The sequence below is a fragment of the Balaenoptera musculus genome, chromosome 10, assembly GCF_009873245.2.
Source record: "Balaenoptera musculus isolate JJ_BM4_2016_0621 chromosome 10, mBalMus1.pri.v3, whole genome shotgun sequence".
Lineage (NCBI taxonomy): Eukaryota > Metazoa > Chordata > Mammalia > Artiodactyla > Balaenopteridae > Balaenoptera > Balaenoptera musculus.
Window position 1 is genome coordinate 96,296,387 of NC_045794.1, and position 24,820 is coordinate 96,321,206.

General features: G+C 43.2%; 1 protein-coding gene across 10 annotated transcripts in view; it reads right to left on the bottom strand.

The window, feature by feature from the left end:
* MRTFA (myocardin related transcription factor A) overlaps positions 1 to 24,820 on the bottom strand; it is a 180,195-nt gene that overhangs the window by 20,161 nt on the left and 135,214 nt on the right. For all 10 annotated transcript variants that reach the window (XM_036866137.1, XM_036866135.1, XM_036866134.1 and 7 more), the window contains one exon: positions 20,878 to 20,943. In XM_036866137.1, the coding sequence (XP_036722032.1) occupies positions 20,878 to 20,943 (66 nt within the window). The remainder of the gene's footprint in view (positions 1 to 20,877; positions 20,944 to 24,820) is intronic.

Here is a 24,820-nt window from a genome sequence, read left to right on the forward strand (position 1 = left end):
ACAGGCTCCCTCCCCAACCTACCAGAGCATTCCAAAGCACGACCCAGGCCATCCCAGCTCTAATCTGAAGGTCTTGGCATCTCAGTGGGTAAGCAGACAACCCCTGCACCTGCTTCTACTGAGTAAAGCTGGTTCAACTCCAAAATCAGCCTCCAAAAGTCCTGATATGCAGGGTGTGATGGACCAGCAGGGAATGAACACACAACCTTGCTCTAGGAGCGCTGATCACACGGATGAGACGAGAAGCACTAAGAATCAAAGCAAAACTCAGTGTCCGCCCCACCCCACCCCCAGCTGCCTTTCTGCCTTAGTTTTCTCCACGGCTCATCACCGCCTGACACCCTGGATGGTCATACTGCATCTCTCTCTATTTATTGCCAGCCTCCTACCATTACAATAAGCTCCTCAGGGCACGGCAGGGTGTTTGCCTACTTCTTTCTGACAGTACCCCCGCCATGGAGAGCACATAAGTCATTCAATGAATTAATGAATATTCTATAAGGAATGGATACAAAGTGTACACTGGTGACAGGAAAACTAGAGGATTCTGTGAGCTCTAAACTTTCATTTGTACAGCCAGAATTAGGCTCTCATCTCAGTTCAAAACTTCACAGAAGTCCCAGATATAAAAGCAAGACATGTGCATGCCTGTCCTGGGTTCTACCAGTTACTGCTGGTGTGACACGGGGAATGACTGCTTTCCAGGTCTCATTTTCTTCTTCTGTAGAGTCAAGTCCGCCCACCTCCCAGAACTCCTGTGACAACCGAAGGAGAGTGAAGGGCTCTGCAGCCAGTGGCGCCCTCACCAACACATTTAGGGTGCTGCTGTCATCACGCGCAGTGATTTGGTTGAATCAGGGGTTAGATTCCCACACGGGCCAGCTAGTTCCTACACCACGGTCACAGACAAGCTGGCTAAACACCAGTCAGCATGCAACGACCTACACTGGCTATCCTAAGGGGTAAGGCACAGATCCAGCTTCTGGAAAAACAACTCACAAAGCGCAGAATTTCTTGATGGAAGGGGAGTGCAGCATCTTCATGTACAACGAGGGTGTTGCACCATGAGTGGGGGTAAGCGACAGGTGAACCGGCTGTACTGTACGTGACTGCCTGCTTCCATCGAGTTAAGGAAATCTCTGCGTAACAGCGAGGATGCCTACCTTCTGTGGTGGGCACGGTTCTAAATACTTTAAAATGTTACCTAATTGAATACTCCTAATGACTCCATGTGGTGTGTAATATCCCACTGTACAGATGAGGACAGGCTCAGAAAGGGCAGGAAAGGCAGCAAGTGGCAGAATAGGATCATAACCTAATTCTCTCTCACCCTCAAGTCAGAGTTCCTTCCCTCCTCTGGGTCGGTTCCTTAATTTCTTCAAAAAGTGGAGAAGAATGACCCTGTTGGATGGGAGGCAAGGAGGCTTCAATGACCTGCAACGCTTAGATGTAGGGCTGAGGGCAGGCCATGTGGAAAGGCCAGCTCGACCACAGTACTGAGCACAAACAGGTGTAAGGAAGGCTCAGAAGAGGGGTGCAAAGTGACTGCAGGTACACAAAGCCACGGTTTCAAACCTGGGGCTCACCATGGAGCTTAAGGTGCAGCCTTCAGCACTGACACTAGGAGACGAGCCTGGAGGTGGATGAGAAGACCAGAGCAGTTCACTAGCTGCTCAGAGCTTGGGCAAAAGAACCAGAAATGAAGACCAAGAAAAGAATTCAAAACAATAATTACTGATCCCAAAAGACGGTTTCATTTTATAACAACAACATTATAATCTCATTGAATCCTCTTAAAAACCATGAGGTAGGTACCACTATTCCAATTCTATATGTGAGGAAACTAACACTGCAGTAACCTGTGAGGTCACTCACCGAGTGGTGGACCCCAACCCAGGTCCAGCTCTGTCTCTCTTTCCCCCTTTGTGACAGGTGTGTAGGCTTCTATCAGCCCTTGAAGAGCCCACTCACTTTGTGCTGCTCTCTCCCCACGTCTAATTCTGCTCTCTGACAGCAAGTTCAGCGATTTCAAGAGCCACTTCCAACATGCGAAAGGAAGAGGGAGCAATGGCCCATCTTGTGCGGGCTTCAGTCAGGACTCCTGGAAGGCGCTTCCCGGGCCCATCTGGGGAAGCCTGGAGCTGGGGCAGCCAGTGCTCTCGGTAGGTCGGGGTTTGGGGTGGAAAGGGCACTCCTATATGTGTCTGGCCAGCTCTGTTAAAAGCTGCAGCCGTGGAGGAGGGTAACCTAGTGAAGAGATTAGGGGTGATAAAGGTAAGCCCTGGGCTTTCTTGATGTAGAAGCAGGTGGCAATGTATAGTCAAAATCACAAGCTTCCACACTAAGGGAATGAGACACAAGGAAGTACAGCAACGCAGAAAATAATTTAAAAGTTTAGGCCTCTACTAGTTGTGGAGAATCCCCAAAGGCTCGAAGCTAACCCATAAACATGTGTCTGAGTAGGAGGGCGGCTTTCACCTTGGACTCTCACGCCCTCTCTCGCTGCCTTAATGCTTTGCCAGAGGAGCCAGGGCACTGCTCGCTCGGAAATTTTATTTTCCCAGAAACTCCTAGAAGGCAGTTTCTGAAAGAGAAGCTCCCCCAAACCAATGCAAACCCAAGAACTCTGCATGTTGTTTATGAGAATGTACATTTTTGGTGTCAGAGGGCACCAAAACTTGATCCTCTACTCCCACCCTCTGGGAGCTGGTTTCCTGGAACACTTGCACGGCTTTGCGTGAACACAGGGTGGGTGTGCAAACACGTGCTGAAAGGAAAAATAACCAAGCCCCCCACGGAAATCAAATGAACACAAGTGGCTAAGAGGTGTGGTGCTCTTAGTCACAGTTTCGGTGCCAGATGTGGGCCCCGCCCCTGGCTGGCTCTAACCCCCGATTAATACTCTGTTCCCTCTCTCCAGCGTCCATCTTCTTTCTCCCCTTACACATTTGCTACCTTAATTAAGTGAGGTAATTTGTGAACTAAAAAGACAAAAGCTGTTTCAATTTCCTTTTTCAAAACGCACTGCCATCCACTTCCAGGGGGAGTTCGGTGCTGTGCTGGGTGTGATCTGTTCAGACGGAGCGCTGTGATCTGATCTAGCACCGAAGCGCGAACATAAGGAGCCTGAAAAACCAACCTGGCGGGACTTCCCTGGTGGCGCAGCGGTTAAGAATCCGCCTGCCAACACAGGGGACACGGGTTCGAGCCCTGGTCTGGGAAGATCCCACATGCCGTGGACCAGCTAAGACCGTGCGCCACAACTACTGAGCCTGCGCTCTAGAGCCCGTGCTCCACAACTAGAGAAAGCCTGCGCGTGGCAACAAAGACCCAAGGCAGCCAATAAATAAATAAATAAATAAAGAGTAACTTAAAAAAAAACAACCAACCTAGCACATGAATGTAGCGTTTTCCCATCACCAGCCCCAGATTTAGTTCAACACGTAGGCAAGTGAAAGCCTCCTAGGAGCCACAAAGCAGTTCTGGAAATGCCTCTCAGCGAGGATAGCAACAAACCCCAGCTATTCATTTTCTCATCATTATCATTAAGGAATATTTATTAGGTGCCTGGGTCTGAATGTCACTTTATTAGGTGCTGACATAGTAAAAATGATCGCTCCCATACTATGCTAGAATTAAGCTCACTGCCAATTCTGTATTCAGAGGAACTCAAAGGCTATAAACACAGGACAGCTAACAGAGATCAAGACTGCCATGGGCTAAGGAGCCCTTCTTCCAGGCAAGCCTGCTGGATTTCTCTGTTCACTGTGGAAGCAGCAGGCATACGCACAGTGCATCAGCGGGGGCTGCGTCTGCGTGTGGTAACAAACACACTTAACAACTCAGGTGGGAAATCAGAACTACGTCCATTCATCCATCTATCTAATAAATACTTCTTAAGCAACTACTGTGCTAGTTACTGAGGACAAGGATGTACAGGATGGAGTCCCAGCCCTCAAAGGCAGCTCAGGGTCTGGTCAGGGAAAAAGACAAATAATCACAATACAAGATGGAAGCATAGTTGTAGAGGTAATTTAAAGTGCTACGTAAGACAGAAGAGGCAAAATTCTGCCTGAGGAAAGAGTGTGTGAACTGTATGGGTAGATTTTACAGAGAAAACCCAAATGAATGGAATAGAAACACCACAGGCAGACAAGGAAGGTCATCTAAGAGCGTGACAAGTTCAAGGGACTACAAGTGGTCTGATGTGGTGGGACCAGGGTGTTCACGTGGGGATCATGAGACTTGGGGGGGGGGGCGGGGGACAGGGCCTGCATCTGAGGAGCCGGGGAAGACACTTTTCTCTGTTCTTCCCACTAAGTACAACTAAACACTCTGGACCTTACATAAGTAGGTTCTGAAAGGTGGAGGGAAGGTGGCAGACTGGCTAGGGACCTTGGAACCCAAAGAATGACACAGTGGCGAGTCCCCCGAGTTTCCTTTTTGCCTCTTACATCCCAGACTTGGAGCTGAAGAAGCTGGCAACCTGGAAATGCCAATGGAAGCGGACAAAAAAGCCCCAACAAAACCTACTCTCGCTAGCCACAGGACCAGGAAAAGGGCGGCCTAGCAAGAGAAAAAACTTAAGACAGTAATCATTCTACTCCAGCCAGACAGCACGGTGAAAGCCCCACCCCCAACAGGAAAGGCCAAGTGGGAGTCTAGACTTTCACCCTTACAAGACTGTAATGAAGCACCCCAACACCCCTGCCAGGTGGTGTCAAAGAAGGCCAAGTAGGAAGCTGCCCCCAATCCAAGGAATAAGTGGAGACCAAGTGCGGAGCCTGGACTTACACCCCCTCTAGCAGTAAGGAGATTCCCCCCTCCCCCCGCTGAGGTGGTGTCACGGGGAGGACTGGTGAGGTGTCAGGACTTTCACCATTACAAGGTCACCTCCACCCACAAAAAAGTTTAACATCGTGTCATCCAAGCCCTGGAAGGAGAGGAAAAAGATGGGTTGGAAAAGTACTTAAAACTTCCCAAATTTGGCAAGAGACATAAGTCTTCAGAGATTGAAGAAGCTGAGCAAACCCCAAACAAGTTAAACCCAAAGCAGTTCACCCCAGGATACATCAGAATTAGACTTTTGAAAACTAAAAACACAGAAAAAAACTTGAAAGCAGCCAGAGGAAAAACAATTTGAATGGCAGCAGATTTCTCATCAGAAACCATGGAGGCCAGAGTGGTCTGTAACTACCACATTACCCAGGCGAGTGACATGATCAGAACTACACGGAGGGGTGGGGAGTTATTTCTAACTTGATGTTTTATGTTAAAAAATTAAATGAAGATGTGGCACATATATACAATGGAATATTACTCAGCCATAAAAAGGAACGAAATTGAGTTATTTGTAGTGAGGTGGATGGACCTAGTGTCTGTCATACAGAGTGAAGTAAGTCAGAAAGAGAAAAACCAATACCATATGCTAACACATATATATGGAATCTAAAACAACAACAACAAAAAAGGTCATGATGAACCTAGGGACAGGACAGGAATAAAGACGCAGGCCTACTAGAGAATGGACTTGAGGACACGGGGAGGGGGAAGGGTAAGCTGGGACGAAGTGAGAGAGTGGCATTGACATATATACACTACCAAATGTGAAATAGCTAGCTAGTGGGAAGCGGCCACATAGCACAGGGAGATCAGCTCGGTGCTTTGTGACCACCTAGAGGGGTGGGATAGGGAGGGTGGGAGGGAGGGAGACGTAAAAGGGAAGAGATATGGGGATATATGTATATGTATACCTGATTCACTTTGTTATAAAACAGAAACTAACACACCATCGTAAAACAATTATACTCCAATAAAGATGTTAAAAAAAAATTAAATGAGCAGAAACACACCTGGTAATTGGTATGTATTCCTTTCACCACTCATGTCTGCACTCACATGCTCCCCCCTCTTCCCTGCACCCCCTTTTAATTTTGAATTTTTTTTGGAAACCTACAAAAACACTGAAAGAGCAAGTAATAAATGACCCTATAACTCTGACCTAGATTCACCAGTTACCTTTTAGCCATATTTGCTTTCTCTCTCTCCCGTGCGCACGTGCACGTGCACACGATTTTGTTTGTTTATTTAATCACTTGGAAGTGAGCTGCAGACACAGTTGTCCCTTGGTACCTGCAGGTGATTGGCTCCTGGATGCCCCACGGACACCAAAATCCTGTATAAGGATGCTCAAGTTCCTTATACAAAATGGTGTAGCATTTGCATATAACCTACGCACATTCTCCCATATACTTTAAATCGTCTCTAGAATATTTATAATCCCTAATACAATGTGATTGCTATGTAAATAATTTCCAGTGCGTGGCAACTCCAAGTTTTGCTTTTGGGAACTTTCTGGAATTTTTTTTTCCAAATATTTTCAATCTGCGGTTGGTTGAATCCACATATTTGGAACCTGTGGATACGAAACCTGCAGATACAGAGGGATGACTATCAATCACAACATTTCATCCCTAAATTCTTCAATATGCATTTCCTAAGAATAAAGACATTCTCTTATCTAACTATAATATCTTTATCACACCTCAGAAAATTAATATTAATCCAATAATATAATCGAATTTGCAGTCCATGTTTGAATTTCCTGAATTGCCCGTCAAATGTCTTTTATAGCGGTTTGGATTTTCCCCCTTAATCCAAGATGTAATCAAGAACCATGCACTACATTTCATAGTTGTCTCCTTGGTCACATTTTGAAACAGTACTCTTGCCTTCTGCACTTCTCCTGACACTGACTGAAGTATACAAACCAGCTTGTCTTGTGGAAAGAATGTCCTATATTCTGAATTTGGCTGTTTCCTCGTGATTAGATTTAGGTTAAACTTCTGTGGCAGGAAGACTACACAGCTGACGTGCACTTCTTAACATCAGGAGGCGCACACGGTGCCATGCTGCCCAGCCACTGACAGCGCTGAAGTGTGAAAGGCGACAGCAGACCTCTCCACCCCAAAGGTAGCATTTCCACCTTCGTAATTAATACATAGTCTGTGGGGTAACATTTTGAGGCCTTGTGAAAATCCTGTTCCCTAAGCACTACTTACCTAATGGTTTTAGCATCTATTGATGATACCTGCCTGAAATCAAGTATTACATTGGGAACTGCAAAATAGTAAGAACTGCATTTTTACAAGATCACTCTAGTAGAGATCAAGAGGCCATTTAGAAGAATAAAATGGAGTGACCGGGTAAATGGTCGTATTAACACTCCCAGAGAGGGGATACAGAAGGAGCAGGCCTGGGACAGGGTGGGAGAGATGGTGTTTAGTTTGGGACATGCTGAATATGAGCTGATTGTGTGACATCCTATCAAGAGATGTGCAAGTGGTACGTGTGTGTACTTGCATGTGTGTGTCTATATGTACATAAGCTTATATGTGTATGTGTGTGCATACAGCATCATCTAGGGATAATGTGATATGTTATGCTGAGACAGAAGAAAATACTTCCCAGGATGAATCTTAAGAGACTCTCAGAATTTAACCATAGGTGACGGAGAGAGCCCAGCAAAAGAAACTGAGAAGGCTCACGGGGGTGGGAGAAGGCTATAAAGATACAGAGACTCGGCTTCAAGAAAAAGGGTGTAGGTAGAAAGAGAGAGATGTTAATAGTGGGCAGGTCAGACAAAATATGGCTTGCAAAGTTTCCAGAGGATTACTCATACTTAGGACACAGCCAGAGGTCTCGGAGCTATGCCAGTGAGTTGGTGGAGATGGGGACTAATCACAAGAGGCAGAGGAGTAACAGTGAGGGTGGGGTCCAGAGGTGTGTGTCCCCTAAGGGGTTAAGACCGCTAACTGTTGATTACTCACTCCCAACAAGTATTAATTGAGAGCCCACATGTCTGTTGGTGCTGGGATATCCTTGTTCTTCTCTAGTGAAGAATGGTGCATCAGACAAATAAACACCTAACACAGTAGGAGGTGGTACATGCTCTGAAGAAATATAAAGCAGGGTAAGGGGAATAGAGGGTGATAGGGCAGGATTTTATACGCAGTGGTCAGGGAAAGACTTTCTAATGTGATGTTTGAGCCAAGACCTGGAGGAAAGGAACGAGCCCTGCAGGCAAGGAGAACATCAAGTGCAAAGGCCCTGGGTGGGAACCTGCCTGAGAGGCAGAGGGACCTCAAGCAGGCCAGGCTGGCAGAGCAGAGTGAGCAGAGAAGAGTGGGAGGAGATGCCGTAAGAGGGGGAGCCGCAGAGGGCCCTGCAGGACTTTGGACTTTACCCTGTTCTCAAGTGGAAATAGAGGGAATGAAACCGGGAGAAGAAATAAAGCAGGATTGTGCCTGTCAACCGTGCTGTTGACAAAAAGGCTCCTGAGGGTAACGTAAATATAAAGATCTGCTGCAAATGGTTTCCTTGTTTTTCCCCTGCTGTTTGCACAGCATGCTGGGAATTACCTTACTTGAGCTTCTTAGTACCTGCTATTTCCTACACTTTATAAAGGAGAACTGACTTGCCTGGGATCACATCCTAATTAACTGCAGAACGAAGACCAGACTCTGGTTCTTCTGATTCTAAAATTCAGATCTTTTAATTTATGTATATTTCAGCATAAGCCAGGTAGGAGGAGGGGTGGGAGTGGGTCAGAGAAAAGATACTTCTCTGATCAAGCATCTTTTAAAAAAAAAATTGATAGTTACAAAAAAATAACAGTGATTTTAATCTGATCTTTTACATTTTGCTTTCTTCTCCTGGTTATTCCTCCGGAAAGAAATGCTGCCTTGTCATTTGCTCTAATACTGGCAATGGGATAGAAGGGAGGACTTCAGATATAACCTCAGGAAATGTCAAGGGGCACACATTTTCCCATCCCTTTTCCCATCAACCCTCTCTCAAAGGGGTCAACATAGCAGAAGAGGGAGTCACCGTATAATCAAACTCCTTCCAAAGTTAACTGAGTCTTTTGCCACATTCCGTGGCCCTAGCACAGAAGTTTGTCACACAGCTCCAGGCAGTTCATTAACTCTGCCAAACTGACCACAGACATGGTGCAAGGCCATATGAGAGGCAGGCAAGGCAAACTTTTCCCAGCATTGGAGGCAAGGGGTCATAAGCTGTCTGTACTCAATCATTTTATATGCAGCAGCCTCAACTGTCTTAGAAATTCATCATCAACTCTTGAATCACGTGGATAGGACTATCCTGTACTTCAGAACTCCTGGCGAGAAGAGAGTAACAATATTCTACGCCATCACTAAAAATGTAAAGGGGAATGATGCCAGCAGCCCTTGGTCCAGTGTTTCTCCGAGTGTGGTTCCAGAACCACACTTGCATTAGAAAGTCTCTGGAGGGCAAGAATCTCTACGTAATGCAGATTCCAGAGCTTCAAGAATTTCAATCTTTAGTCAGCTCTTCAAGGAGGCTGGTGCCAATAAAATTTGAAAACCATTGTTTCCCTAGTCCAAAAGGCAGGGGAAAGGTGACACTGCAGATGAGAAAGTAAGAATTTTTATTTGCTCATTCTCCACCACGAGGGGCTAAGTGACTAAAAAGTACACCTAGTAAGGACTTGATAATTTTTCTGAACAGCTAACTCAAAATTGCAACTCTGATGGCTGTGTAGGTGTCCAAATTGTGTACAAATTGGTAGAGTTTAATCTCCTGAGCTCCTTTCGGGATCACTGCTTCGAGGTGCAAAGTATGTACTTTTGGGAGTCAGAGGATCAGGGCTTTTTGCCATCTTCCTCACACGCTGGCAAGGGCCTCATTCAGTGGGGTGGATTCCACACCCTGCTGTTTGTATTCGGGCCTGGCAACACACTCAGTGGAAGGCGGCTACAGAAATGTAGTCCTTGGTCTTAGCACACAGCAGGTGAGGAGCACAGAGGTTGGCTGTGTCACTGATGTGTAAGGGTTTACAACAGCATTAGGGGAATGATTTTTCTTGGGATTCCATATTCAGGCAGAGGAGGAGCCCTTAACCTGGGGCACACTATACCAGCTTTAGAGTATCTATGAATCCCTGGAAACTGTGTGCTGAATTTTGGGTACTTGCTTGGGCAACTGCCTAGTGAGAGGATGTGTAAGATTTTCCAAGGAGCATCAATGGCACACCCACACACACAAAATCAAGAACCTCTGGTTTAACTAAGCGTTATTAGGACAGAAGTGAAAAGGTGCCCATGGCCTTCAAGCCAGCTGACAGGAGCAGCAACTTGGAAGCAATTTTAATAGAGGGCTTAAAAATGATGGAGCTACTCTCACATACAACCCCTCCCCACTAACTTTCACCTTTCCCCACCAACTGTAGTTCCTGATCTAACGCTGTTTTCAATTTTAATATTTACAAAGTTGAAATTCTGAAAGTACATCAAGCTATCATCATGAAATTCCTCTGTCAATGAGAATCATTAGACCATGACCTTCAGGAATTAGCATGGGGTTCGGAGCCAGAAGACCTGGAGTGGATCTACCTCTGTCTTTTAGTGGTGCTGTGTGACCTTGGGCAAGTCACATGACCCCTCTGAGCCTCAGTATTCTCATTGGCAAAATGGCAATTATACAATTTGCCGTGATGACTCCTAGCATTAAAGTGAAAGTGCTCTGCCATCTGCTAGAAGCTCTGGTTAATAAGCTTTTGGCACTGTTACTGTTTTAACTTTTTTTTCTGTGCCATCCTCCTTCTGAAGAGAACAGCGTGGGTGTGGAGTCAAATGCTGAGAGCTAACTGGGGTTGACTTCCATTTTTTGTCTTTCTGTTTTTATCTGTTATACCAAAATGCCTGCAAAAATAACCTGCAATGTTGACCATTAACCAAAGAGTTGTGTCAACAGTCCAGGGACTGGCCATGACAATGAAAACCAGAACTAAGTTCATGTGAATCAAAGAAAGAGCTTGGGTGATGGGGTATGGGGAAGGGATCATGCACTCTGGGGCAAGCATGGGTCCAAACTGACAGGCAGAAAACGTGCTTCATCCATATCCTGTTTTGGCACTTGAGCTGTCACCCCCAACCCAAACCATCAGGGAAGCCAACTACCAGGAATGAATGTTAAAAATGGAGACCCAAGGATGCTAACCTTTTCCTTTGCAGAAGTGCAAGCTGCTCCAGAATCTTCAACCTTGACCCACTGATGGTGAAAGAGACTCAAGACTGGGAGAAAAAAGTCACTGCACAATCTTGCATGGCATGAATATCAACAGGTACAGTGAATTTCAAAAGGCTAAAATATCAGGGGTCAAATATTTTGAATTTGGCCTTCCAAGTTTCTCTTTGACATGTATGCCAGCCATGTTTGTATCTGCCTTTCACACCATAGCCCAGCCTAATACTCCAGATCAGTCAATTATCATTCCAATATACACTCCTTGCTGAAGCATATACATATACACCTTTTTGAAGCCCCATAATCAATACACCTAAGTCATCTGTTTAGATACAAGCTCCAAATCACCTTTGCCCTTCTGCAAATAACATCCTACTAGGCTGAAGGATTTTAAATCACTGCCATCATCAGATATCTATCAGGGCTCCCCATGAGTATGTAATTCTTTAGGATTTTTATCGTTTAAGTAAAATTAGTGCATAGTGTCAACAAGTGACTTTTTTAAATTTTTATTTATTTATTATTTTTGTCTGCGTTGGGTTTTCGTTGCCGTGCGCGGGCTTTCTCTAGTTGCAGTCAGTGGGGGTTACTCTTTGTTGCGGTGCACAGGCTTCTTACTGCGGTGGCTTCTCTTGTTGCAGGGCACGGGCTCTAGGTGCATGGGCTTCAGTAGTTGCAGCACACAGGCTCAGTAGTTGTGGCTCACAGGCTCCAGAGCGCAGGCTCAGTAGTTGTGGCACATGGGCTTAGTTGCTCCGCAGCATGTGGGATCTTCCCAGACCAGGGCTCGAACCCATGTCCCCTGCATTGGCAGGCGGATTCTTAACCACTGCGCCACCAGGGAAGTCACCTCAACAAGTGACTTTATTAACTCCTTTACTTCACTTATTATCTTGCAAAGATGTTAGCCTTGGATATCTCAGACATGTTGAGAACTAATTATTAAATGAAAGTGAATACCTATTACACTTTTTAGATATTAAATTGTATCAAGAACCTGTATCAGGAAGATTACTTTTGATGGTCTGTTCAAGAGAGCTCCCTGTTGGATTCTCCTTTGGATTCAGCAATGAATACGCTCAGAACATACAACTCGTTCTAGAGTCTATTTTAGGATTAGTCAGCAACTGGACAAGGAAGAGGTTCTATGCTAGTCACTGACCACTGACACAGGAAGACACACTTCTGATGACCTACATCAGCAGGAAGAGAGATGAGGATGCTGACATCTATCAGAAAGGCAACATAAAATGCCAAGGAGTGACGTGCCCAGCTGGTCTTCTCCTGAGATGAAAGAGAAGATTCCTGAGGCCATATGCCTAACACGATTTTCTCTCAGCTTCAAGTCTAGGGATCACGTTAGCTCTAATCCTGGAACACATGTTTTACCATGGTGTTTTTTTTTTAAAAGATTTATTTTTATTTATTTATTTTGGCTGTGCCGGATCTTAGTTACGGCACACGGGATCTTTTAGTTGCAGCATGCGGACTTCTTAGTTGCAGCATGCATGCAGGATCTAGTTCCTCGACCAGGGATTGAACCCGGGACTCCTGCACTGAGAGCATGGAGTCTTACTCACTGGACCACCAGGGAAGTCCCTACCATGGTGTTTATCAAATGCCATTTAAACTTGGGATTCAACTACAGTTAAATGGTAACATTCCTGTGCTGAGGATACATCATCTCAGACAGGCGGAGTTCTCTTTCTCTGCTTCTTTAAAAAAAAAAAAAGTTATGCTGTACATCTGAAACTAATATAATGTACGTCAATTACATCTCAATTAAAAAGAAAAGGGAAATAAAGAAAACTAGCTCTTTCATCCAAAAATATCTATGTATCTGAAAAAGCCAAGTGGACCACACTAACAGCTGTGAGAGTGAGCATCTGAGAGGAGCACGAGCCCGAGGACCCTGGGTGGACTGGAGAGGTGGGCAAACGGCAAGCTTTGGGGAGGCCTTTTCTTTTTTTCTTTTTTATAAATTTATTTATTTATTTGTTTTATTTTTGGCTGTGTTGGGTCTTCGTTGCTGCGCACGGGCTTTCTCTAGTTGCGGTGAGCGGGGGCTACTCTTCGTTATGGTGCGCAGGCTTCTCATTGCAGTGGCTTCTCTTGTTGCGGAGCACAGGCTCTAGGCGCGTGGGCTTCAGTAGTTGTGGCATGTGGGCTCTAGAGCTCAGGCTCAGTAGTTGTGGCGCACGGGCTTAGTTGCTCCGCGGCATGTGGGATCTTCCCAGACCAGGGCTCGAACCCGTGTCCCCTGCATTGGCAGGTAGATTCTCAACCACTGCACCACCAGGTTAGTCCCGAGGGAGGCCTCGTCTGAGCTGCTGCCAGAAAGGGGAGCTGGTCAGATCCTGTCCAAACTTCTTTGGCTCACAGGAACAGCTGTTCAGAGACTACCACACAGACCTTCTAGCAACTCCCAAGTGGACTGGAGCACATGGGAAACGGCCGAGGCCCAGGTGAGGATCTGCTCTCAACCTAGCCCCACCCAAACTCATAATCTACACAGAACCCTTTGAGACAGAATGTCTCGGACCATGGATGGACCTAGAGATTCTCATACAGAGTGAAGTAAGTCAGAAAGAGAAAAACAAATATCGTATATTAACGCATATATGTGGAATCTAGAAAAATGGTACAGATGAACTGGTTTGCAAGGCAGAAACAGAGACACAAATGTAGAGAACAAATGTATGGACACCAAGGGGGGAAAGCGGGGCCGGGGGCGAGGGAGGATGGGGGGATGAATTGGGAGATTGGGATTCACATATATACACTAATATGTATAAAATAGATAACTAGTAAGAACCTGCTGTATAAAAAAACAAATAAATTTAAAAAAAAGAATGTCTCGGACATTGTAACACTTCACTTAAAAGCAAAACAAATGACATTTCCTTGAAGCCTACAATTTTGTCATCTTCAATCTTTGTAAGTTTTACAAAAGGGGGGGTCGGTGGCAATTCAGCCTCAAACTAGACCCTCTTCTGCTCTGGAATCACCAGTATCCCCGCTGGTGAACATTTCTGTCTCTTGGCAAGCTGCCCCAAAATAAAAAAAAAAATTATTCCCAACCCAGCCACTCACTTGTTTTGTTTTAAGAGAGGTTAAAAACAAAAATACATTACCATGGAGAGGGCAAGCTAATAAAATAATAGTCCCATTAATATACAACCAAAAGGGGAACAATTTTAACAGAGTACCATGTTGGCTAGTGGTTCTTTGAGTCAGTAATTTTCAGCAATTGTTTTTTAATCCAAGGGTAGGGAGGAAAGTGAAATTAAGAAGGATTTAATTTACTGAAAGATAGTTCAAAAAAAAAAAAAAAAAAGGTTATGAAGAACCTAGGGGCAGGACAGGAATAATGACGCAGATGTAGAGAATGGACTTGAGGACACGGGGAGGGGGAAGGGTAAGCTGGGACGAAGTTAGAGAGTGGCATGGACTAATATATACTACCAAACGTAAAATAGATAGCTAGCAGGAAGCAGCCACATAGCACAGGGAGATCAGCTCTGTGCTTTGTGACCACCTAGAGGGGTGGGATAGGGAGGGTGGGAGGGAGACGCAAGAGGGAGGAGATATGGTGATATATGTACATGTATAGCTGATTCACTTTGTTATAAAGCAGAAACTAACACACCATTGTAAAGCAATTATACTCCAATAAAGATGCTTAAAAAAAAAAAAAAAGAAAGATAGTTCCTGTTCCCAAACACTGGTTTTCACAGAACTTAATGAGATATATATATATATATTAAAAGCTGCTTTCAGATTCACAAGATGGTAGATCCAAGCTAATGTTCTCACTCTTAACTGCAAATAATACTGCCTGTATTTCAAAAGCATGAACAATACATCATCTCACTTACCTCCAAATTAACTGTGGGGTAGATAAGAATTTTATTTTTTAAAAATTTATTTTATTGAAGCATAGTTGGTTTACAATGTTGTGTTATTTTCTGGTGTACAGCAAAGTGATTCAGTTATACATACATATAATAGTTTGCACCTGCTAACTCCCAATCCATCCCTCCCCCACCTCCCTCCCCACCTTGGCAACCACAGTCTGTTCTCTCTGTCTGTGAGTCTTCTTCTGTTTCATAGATAAGTTCATTTGTGTCATATTTTAGATTCCACATATAAGCGATATCATATGGTATTTGCCTTTCTCTTTCTGACTTACTTCACTTAGTATGATAATCTCTAGGTCCATCCATGTTGCTGCAAATGGCATTATTTCATTCTTTTTTATGGCTGAGTAGTATTCCATTGTCTGTATGTATACACACACACCCCCCCCACACCCACATCCATTTAGGTTGTTTCCATGTTAGATAAGAATTTTATAAAAGTAGAATTTGAGTTCAGAAAAGTTAAGTGAGTTACCCAAAATCACCATGTTCTTAAGTGGCAGAATAAAGCCTAAAACCCTACTGTCTAATATAACAGCTACCATCCACATATGACTACTTAAATTAAAATTAATTAAAATTAAATTAAATTAAATTAAAAATTCAGCTCTTCACTCAAGCCAGCCACATTTAAGCACTCAATAGCACATGTGACTAGTGGCTAGTGTTATAGAATATTTCTATCATCACTGAAAGTGCTATTGGACAGGGCTGGTATAAAGGCTAGTTCTTTTGAATTCATGGTAACATGGGGGAAAAGATGCCACGGCACCTCAGTATTTAATAAAGACGGACTGAGAGTGACAAAGTTAAATCATAGCCTCTTTCTCATTACAAGAAATTCTGAGGTCTGAGGAGGTTGGTTTACCTTCTCAGGGGTTAAGAACACCAAAAGTTACATTTAAAAGAGCTTCACCAAAATAGATTTTTATCCATATGTACTTAGGAAAGAGAATCTTGAAACTCAGTTTGTACATTTAATCAAGAATAATATAAGAAATAATTCCCAAGTTACAAATAGCAAAAATATTATTATTAAGAATTTTAGCTACAGAGGAAAAGAGATCACAATAATTAATCCTGACACTTCCAGCCATTAAATAACCTTCTGTCAGAGTTTAGAAGAAATTTCTTGTTGGTGCAGAGACTGCTACAGTCAGATGAACAGGAGATTTTCGGCTAACGTGGGGCCGGTCAAATGACAGCTTAGGTTAGCTACCAGTGCTGCAACTGGGCCGCACTGTCTCTGTGTAGCACTTGGCTAATGCCAACAGCTGAAGCGTGACAAAGGGATCAAACCGTAGAATTGAAGGGCTGGGGAATCAAGATGTGGTGAAGTTTATTAAAAATAGAGCTGCGGGAACTCCATTACACGAGGACATTTTTTTTCCAGTTTCAGGGTGAGAACACAGGGCCTACTAGCAGATATATAAATCAGTCAAAACTAGCTGGCCAACTGGCTCACTTTCTCACTCAGCAACATGTCCGAGGGCCTCTTGGGGGCCAGGCAGTTTGAGAGGCCTCTGGATTGACAGTGGCTGCCCTCTCTGAGTTGTGTTGCCCTCACACCCTTCGGATTTTCCCAACCACTGAGAAGTAAGTGTCACCAATGGCAGTGGCTGAGTGCACAGAAACACCATTTAAAATGAAAAAAACAAGCTCACCCAAGAAACGGAGAAAGATCCTTAATCTACTGGACAAACGTAATGATTTCCTCATGTTTGCCAAGGTACCAAGGTTTTCCTACTACATGCACATGGGGCAATAATGGACTGGTAAGGGGTAACTGGAGCATTAGAAATATGCTACTCTCTGCTTTTTCTCAAGGATTCACAATGGAATAACAAAAGGTTGAGAGGGAACAGACAAATGAGATTCTTCTCTCATATCTAGAAAGATTATAGGAGACTTTTTTCTCATTTGTTTGGGTCAGGAGAACTTCCAGGTTTTCCTTTAAAAGGTTATTCCTCTGCAGCAGCTCTCATTGCCAGAATGTTTTTCTTAATTTTCACCTTAACCTTATGGCTTGTACACTTTAAATGTCAAAGAGAAAGGCTGTGGGGAAAGCTCTGTTTGAGAACAAAGTGTACCACACATGACCCACCTCTTCTATGAATCTTCATCCTAGATACAGCAGCATTCCTTAATCTTGTACTTAAACACCAGCTTCCTATCTGTGCCATCTCTCCTCTCCCTCAAGATATGCAGAGCTTTAGACATCATTAAAGAAAGCTAAGGGCCTGGGATATGTAATCCTTTGCTATCTGGCACTCTGCATTTGGTAGGGTTTAAGTAGTGTTAAATTCGAGACAAATGTTTACATGATGAGAAAGAAGGATTCTGGGAAATGATCCTATTTAAAAACACATCAGAAACCAACTTCTATATCCCATAGTTTAGATGCCATGAACAGAGCATATCAAGTAGCAGAAAGAGGTGTATGCGAATTGAGGGATTCTTTAATCCCCTGAATTCTATGGGAAGGCCATAGCCCAACTTTGAACAATATGCAAAAACACGAATGACCCTGACAGCAAGGTAGCTACTGAAAACATCATGTCCTACAGATATGATGTCAGAACTGGAAGCCAGCCACACATGGGAGCTGCATGTGAGTGTTCTCTGAAATGAGGTGGGTGGGTTCTTCCTAGAGCTACAGAAAGACTGGGATGAGAAGAATTTGATAAGAGATATTATCAGAAATGATGAGGCAGAATACAGCCATGCTCCTTTCCTCTGGTTTGAAGGTCCTAATTACTTCCTAAGTTATACAACAAACTTAAACATAAAGGCGCTTTTCAGAAACTCCTCAGGCCAGCAAGATGGAAATCAAAATGGGCACTTCAAACCAGATGTTATCTTTTCAGGTCTCCAAATCTCCAATAATCAACAAACGGCTGATCAATTATGATTTGCCCCCAGCACTACTCATATTTTTTTTGAAAGACATGAGTGAAGGGTGAGATGTGGAATTGCTGTGGATGTCGGGGAGGCAGAGAATGTTGGAGACTGTAATGGGAGTTGGGGTAGCGGCGAGGGGCTGTGGTGAGGAAGCGGTGTTACTCAGAGGGTGAGGGGCTGGGGAAAAAAAGAGCCTCATCTTTGGGAACTCAGGGCCCCATCTGCACATCAGCAGGCATGCTGATGAGCAGGGAACTTCACACCTGAAACTCTTCCCAGGCCTCAACAGTCTCTCTCATAATCTAAGAGTTTGCTTCCTACTTTCTTCACTAGAAAAGCTGGAAACCAAACTGTGCCCATAGTTGAAGGTGGCTTGTTGTATGAGGGAAGATGCAATATTCTCACAGAAGCAGGGCATTTCTATTCCTATAAGAAGGTCAATTATTCTCACTTCACAGATACAGAGAACCACCCAAAGCACATAATTAGATATTCAGAATATTTTAGAACCTGGGCTCCTGACAGAACAGGAGTGTTGTTTCAAATTCCATGCCAGGAATTCCAACAAGTTTGCAATAGAGTGGTATCTGTGTCTGTCTTTCATCCTCTCCCTCTTTCTTTCTTTCACACACACACACACACACACACACACACACACACACACACACACACTCCACTTTACAAATGGCTGTCTTCATTCATTCATTCATTCAGTACCAGGTACTGGGGACAGAAATATAAATAAGATACTTTCTCAAGGAGCTCACAGTCTAATTGGAGAGACAAACATATAAGCAGATAACTGCAATACTCAAGCATCATTTGTCTTAACAACACAGAATACTGTAAGAAATGCTAAGCAAGGAGACTGTATACAATAAATCTTATTAAACAGTTATCTCCAGTAGCCCCTGGTATCAAATGAAAGGCAGCAAGAAGAATGCAAGGCACTCATCCTCCGCGTGGCTTTTGGATCCTGAACATACTACAGATCCTGAGAAGCAGCACTATGCTCTCAGAACTAGCACTGTAATTAGAGTCAGCGCCCCACAGGTCAATGCTGAACTGCTCTTTATCTTGTGTGCGGGCAAACCTTACTACCCAGATAAACTGTTAAATGTCTTGAGGGCAAGTCCCGTGCCTTCCATTTCTTTAATCTCTAGAGCACCTAGGACTACCCCAGGCAAAAAGTAGACACTAAACACATGATGTCTTGGTGAAAGGCACGAGTAGATGTGACGCTGGGTAACTTGTTCCTCTACAAGGTTTGTATATAGATTGGCGGATCTGGAGTGTTTTGTAAAGCACAACACCGCCCTACCTGATCACATTAACTGATCCACACTTTAAAGATGGGGAGTCCTTCACTGGAAGACCAGAGAAGAAGACGGCATGTGGGTAAATTGTTTGGTAGTTAATAGCAACTTTAAAAAAGATATAAATTTGAGACTTAAGTTTCCTGGCTGACACTTAGGACAGAAATAGACCTCAGACTCCTTATACTTGCTATGAAGTTCTAGCTCTTAGACATGGACCTGGTATTACCACGATGTAAATCAAATCCCATCTTCACTTGCTTAAAAGCCTTCAATGGCTTTCCATTGTAGTTAAAACAGAACCTACCTCCTCCTCGTGGTTGACAAGGCTCTCATTCTGGCTCTGCCCACCTTGCCAATCTTAACTGGCCCCTACTCTCTCCTCACTTACCAGGCCCAGCCACAATGGCTTCCTTGATGTTTGCAAACATGCCAGGCTCTTAAATGCACTAGGCCTTTACACTTGCTTTTCCTTCTTCCTGGGCCCTCTTCCTGCTTCTGAATGACTGACTCCATCATATCCTTCAGATCTCAGCTCAAATATTTCCTCCTCAAGAAGGCCTTTCTTGACCAACTTTTCCAAAGTGATTCCATCTCATTCCTATTATTTGTTAATATACCAACCAGTTAATTTACTTCATAGCATTTACCATGTTTTGAAATAATTGTGTTTGTCTCCCTGTTTATTATATTATCAGTCTTCTAAGTACAAAACTCCTGAGAGCAGGAGTTGAACTTATCTTGCTGTATCAACAGGCACACACTAGGTACTCAAATATTTTGAATGAATGAGTGAATGAGAATTAGGAAAGTACAGTAGCAGTAGGTTAGCAGGCACTGAGTTAAGGTGAAAAACATCAGTTCTCCCACTATGACGCTAGAAGTTGTTGTATGATATATAAATTTTTACTTCATTAGGGTGTGTCCAAGTAGCAGTAACACATAAAGATAAAAGAAATGAGAGGGAGAGCCTAACTCTCTGCTGATGACTTAAAAAGAAATGTCAAAAAAAGCAAAATTTTGCTGGCTTCAGCTTCCACTCATTTTATAAGGCTATTGGTATTAAAAGCAAATTTTCTTACTTCTAACAGATTCCAAGGTTGGCTTTATTTCTCCCAAGTGATGCAGTTCTGCACCAAGCCCAGCCCTGCGATACCCCCATCAATGACTCCATTCAGGCACACTCATCCCCACGCCAGCCTTAGGGTATATCTGAGGCTCTCACTCTAAATAAAACTGGGGTTGACTCAGAATACTAGGTGGAAAAGGGCTGTCTCTTCCCAAGCACCCGAACGCTGAGGCAAAACACATGTGAGAAGTGTTCTTCCTCACAGTACCCCAGCTCAAGATCTGTTCCTCCTATAAAGGGAAGTATAATAGGGCGTAGAAACCTTTTTAAACGTGCAGTTCAGGAGCTAAGGATGATTCAATGGTACCGTTAAACCTAACGCTGTTTGTTTCACTGAACTTGATCAATTAGGGCTGTTCTCTTAACTATCACTGATTGAGAGGCCCTGAACTTGGAAAAGCATGACAAAGAAAGGAGTGAAAAATGAACCCCGTAGGCCTTGTTTTCTGTTAGATGCTCCCCGTGGCATACTGGGTACACACACCGCATCCTAAAAGCAACTCTATCAAGTGCTGAGAGGGGGAGAGAGAGTGGTACTTACGCGGCATGATCCCTTGGCTCACCAGTTCCTCCCGAGTCCGGCGCTGCTGGAGCTTCAACTGCAGCACTGCATGGCAGCAAAGAGAGAGGGGAGATCAAGGCTCAGTCGGGCATTCCACCACAAAAGACACATTTTCAAATGCAAAGAAAGCCTCGAAACAGAAGGGTGTAGTGTGAAAGAAGGATCCCCTTTAATTGTGACTGTAATTGCAGAAGTGGCCTGATACAGCACGGTTTCCGTATTCTGCTGTGGGCGGCGAGAGGAAGTTGCAAAGGGTCTTGCCGGGTGATAATAATCCACAAAGTACCAAAGTCTTGCCTCTTGCTCAAAACCTCCTACAACACTGTGTCCTCCTCCAAGACGAAAAAAAACACAAATTCTTAACTCAAAGAAAACATAATGAGGACCACCGCACAGCAGAAAAAGCTTTCTAGATGTTCTACACCTTCTTTCTGGTAGCAAATGTTTACCACCATAAGTATAGCAAGTGATCGATCAGGAAGTATTGGTTATTTGTAAAATCTTTTCTTTTGTATCTAAAAATTATACCTATTTTCAGCAAGCAATGGATTTCCGTGGACCAGAAAATATTTTGCCATTAAGATAATTCTTCTCTGCCTCTTCCTCTTCACTTACAGCCTTTTTCTGTTGACATGAAACAACAAAGCTAGGTGATTCAAAGCACATCCGGACTAAGGGAGGGTGATGGGCGTTTCTCCTATTTCTACTCTGGCAACACCACTTGATATAACAAGTTAATAGGATTTTTTTTTTAAAGTAAAAAGCCAATTATCTCTATTTCAAATGCCAGAGAAACCTAAAGGGTATTACCACTGCACACCATACAGAATGACAAAGGCACAGCCTCCATTCAGAGACTAAGTGAGAAAATGTCCAGAAAAGGAGGGTTAAGAGGATCTCACGGGTCAAGGGAAGTTCCCTTATATGATAAGTTTTCAATTATAAGGTCCCTGCAAGCCACATCTCAGGGGGACCTGTATCTATTAGGAACCATATTACCCTAATGTCTGCCTTTTCCATCCACAAAGCAGTTTTTAAGAAGGTCTCCAAAAACTGCAGAACCGTAACTAGTCTCTCCTGACTATATCTCAAATTCAGCAGGTCCAAAACCTATCTTTTCCCCCCAAAACCTAACCTACTTCCCATCCTTTTTCTCTTTAATGGTATCACTATCCTCTTCCCCAGTACTAATACTAAAACTTCTGGGCCAACTTCAACTCTGCCACCTCCTTACGCTCCTATTTTATCAAGTTTACCACGTTTCCTCGTGTTGCAGTGACAGCACTGTGTCTCGCCCACTCTCAGTCACCCAATCAAGATTGTCCAATTACTCTTCCTCCAGTACCATGAACTTTCCCAACTCCTTATTCACTTCACCTGGAAATGCCCACCTCTTCACCTGACCTTCCCAACTCACTCCTCCCCAGCACTGAGAATTACTCCAGGCCTCCTGTGAGCTACCTTTTATCTGTTATAAAAAGTAGAGTGATATTTTGCCCTGTGTAATATTTACCCTCTGAATAAATCTTCTCTCTCCTACCAGTTTATAAACTCCTGGGGGGGGGCAGGGAATATATCTTACTAATCTATGAACCACCCCCCAACAGCACTTAATACACAGTAAGCATTTAACAGTTGTTTCTTAAACTGAACTGGATCTCTAAATGATGATACATACAGCCTGAGAAATCTAATCAGGAGGGTATTATTATTATTTACAAATTAACACTGTTAAAAATAAAGACAGCCTTGCAGAATAAAATACAAAAGCAGCAACAGCCACACCAACAGCTAACATTTATAGAACATGTGCTCTGTGCCAGATACTGTCCTACATTCTTTCATGTTTTAACTCACTTAATCTTCGTAACTTCCCTACGGAGAGAATAGGTATTACTATTTTATAGGTAAGGAAAATGAGGCCCAGAGAGATTAAGTAGGTTACCTAAGGTGATTTACTAATAAAAGGTACAACAGGTTTTGAACCCAAGCATTCTGATTCCAGGACCTGGGCTCCTTACTTCTCTGCTTCTCCAGGGTCTTTTGGAAGCCTGTGCTGCTGAGATAAACAGGCATGGAGTATGATCACCTGGGTTCATTCTGTGCTAAGACAAAGGGGATGAGGGAAAGGGATGGTTCAGGCCGGGGTCAAAGAAGTTTGGGTGATCAGTTTCAGTAAAATAAATTTAATCTAAGAACTTGATTTCAGAATAAATTACAGATCAACAGCAGTAGTAATAATAAAATAAAATTATAATAGGAGACATTGAGTGTTGCTATGTGTCAGCCCTATGTTAAGTGACTGACATGCTTTTCACTTGTTTAATTAAAAAAAAAAAAGCCCTCTTTTTTACGTCGGGACTTGGGAGCTGCTCTGTGGTGCTTGGAACAATGGCTTTCTGTGTAATGGAACTGTTATGTGGAGAGGCTAAGATGCAAAGGAAAGTTCCAAAACATATGGGAGAATGTTTGCTGGAAAATGACTTGGTTAAAACCTGACAATCCTACCAGCATCCTGCAGGTTGATGAATACTAATGAAGCTATGAATGTCACCAACTGATGAACAGCTTCACTTTAAATGAGGCGTTGCTGTCTGCCTATTGAAAGAGGCCAGTTTGCTATGAAGTTCCTAAGGTGTAAACTTTTCTGGCTAGCGCCACGAGATTTACTTGTCTGTTGTATGAAAAACTGGTGATCAGGAAAAGCTCTTCATTTTATGGACACGGAAAGAAAACAAAACTCAAGACAGATTATTTTTTTTTAATTTTGAAATTGCATTTGTTAGTAGATTTCTGAGCCAACATCGAATCTAGATTAATGCATCCATAAGATTCAAGCCATTTCTATTTAATCATGTCACTGCCCTAGAGTCATAACCTGTTATTGATACTTTCTAGCTCTAAAACTGTTTTTAATGGAAAATTCTTTTTCAGTTATCCAGCCTTGTAATTAAATAATTTTGAAGGGGTGGGGGGGGGGGGGAAAGCCCTGTGGGAATAGTACAATTATTATCTCCATTTTACAGATGAGAAAACTAAGGATCAAACCTTTAAACTTTTGCCTTAGGTCAGATGGCTCAAAAGAGCTGGAACTAGGATTCGCACCAGGTCGCTGTGACACTAAAATGAAGGTACTTAATACTGTGCCACATGTCTCCTTGGAAGAAAGAAAGAGGAGGGCCAGGCAGGATAAAGTAAGAGGGGAAAAAAGGGCATATATTTGTCATCTTTTAGAGTGTTTCTAAGGCCCCGTGTAAGATGAGCTATTAGAAAAGGATTAAATATAACAAACTGATTTGACTTCAGAGAACAGGGAAACCTAATGCAATTCAGTAAGTCTGAACACTTCAAAAAAACAATAACTAATGAAAACTCTATTATCCAAGAATAATTTTGAAGTATCAATCATCAGCCTTCCTAAAAACCTATATACAGACAGGGATCCATTATGCAAACTTACTGACTGAAAAACTTCTTGCTTCATGAAAGCAAAAATTTAACTCTATGATTCGAGCTTTTTATGGAGTTTTTTTTTTTTTTTTAAACAGCTCTAGGTCAAAGAGGAAGGTTCATCTAATAAACCTTTTCCATCTCTAAAACTAAATGAAATTAAAGTTCAGTTATCTGAAAATTCCATCTTGTGCCTCTCAGCAGTTAACTCCAAAATCTATGCTTATCTGAAATCTGAACAAGTTTCCCATTTACATAATAGAATTAACCCTGTATCAGTATACTCTGGGTATTGCTATAACTTGATTGTAGGTATGTATTATTTTATACATTGCATAATCCCTGCTAACCCTAACAATGTTTATAAGGAGGAAAATAAAAGCCCTAAGCAGTAAATTCAGAATTATGGTGTAATGTATCTGTTTGGCTCTGTATATATACAACAATCCTTCTTCTAAGACTTTCAGCTACA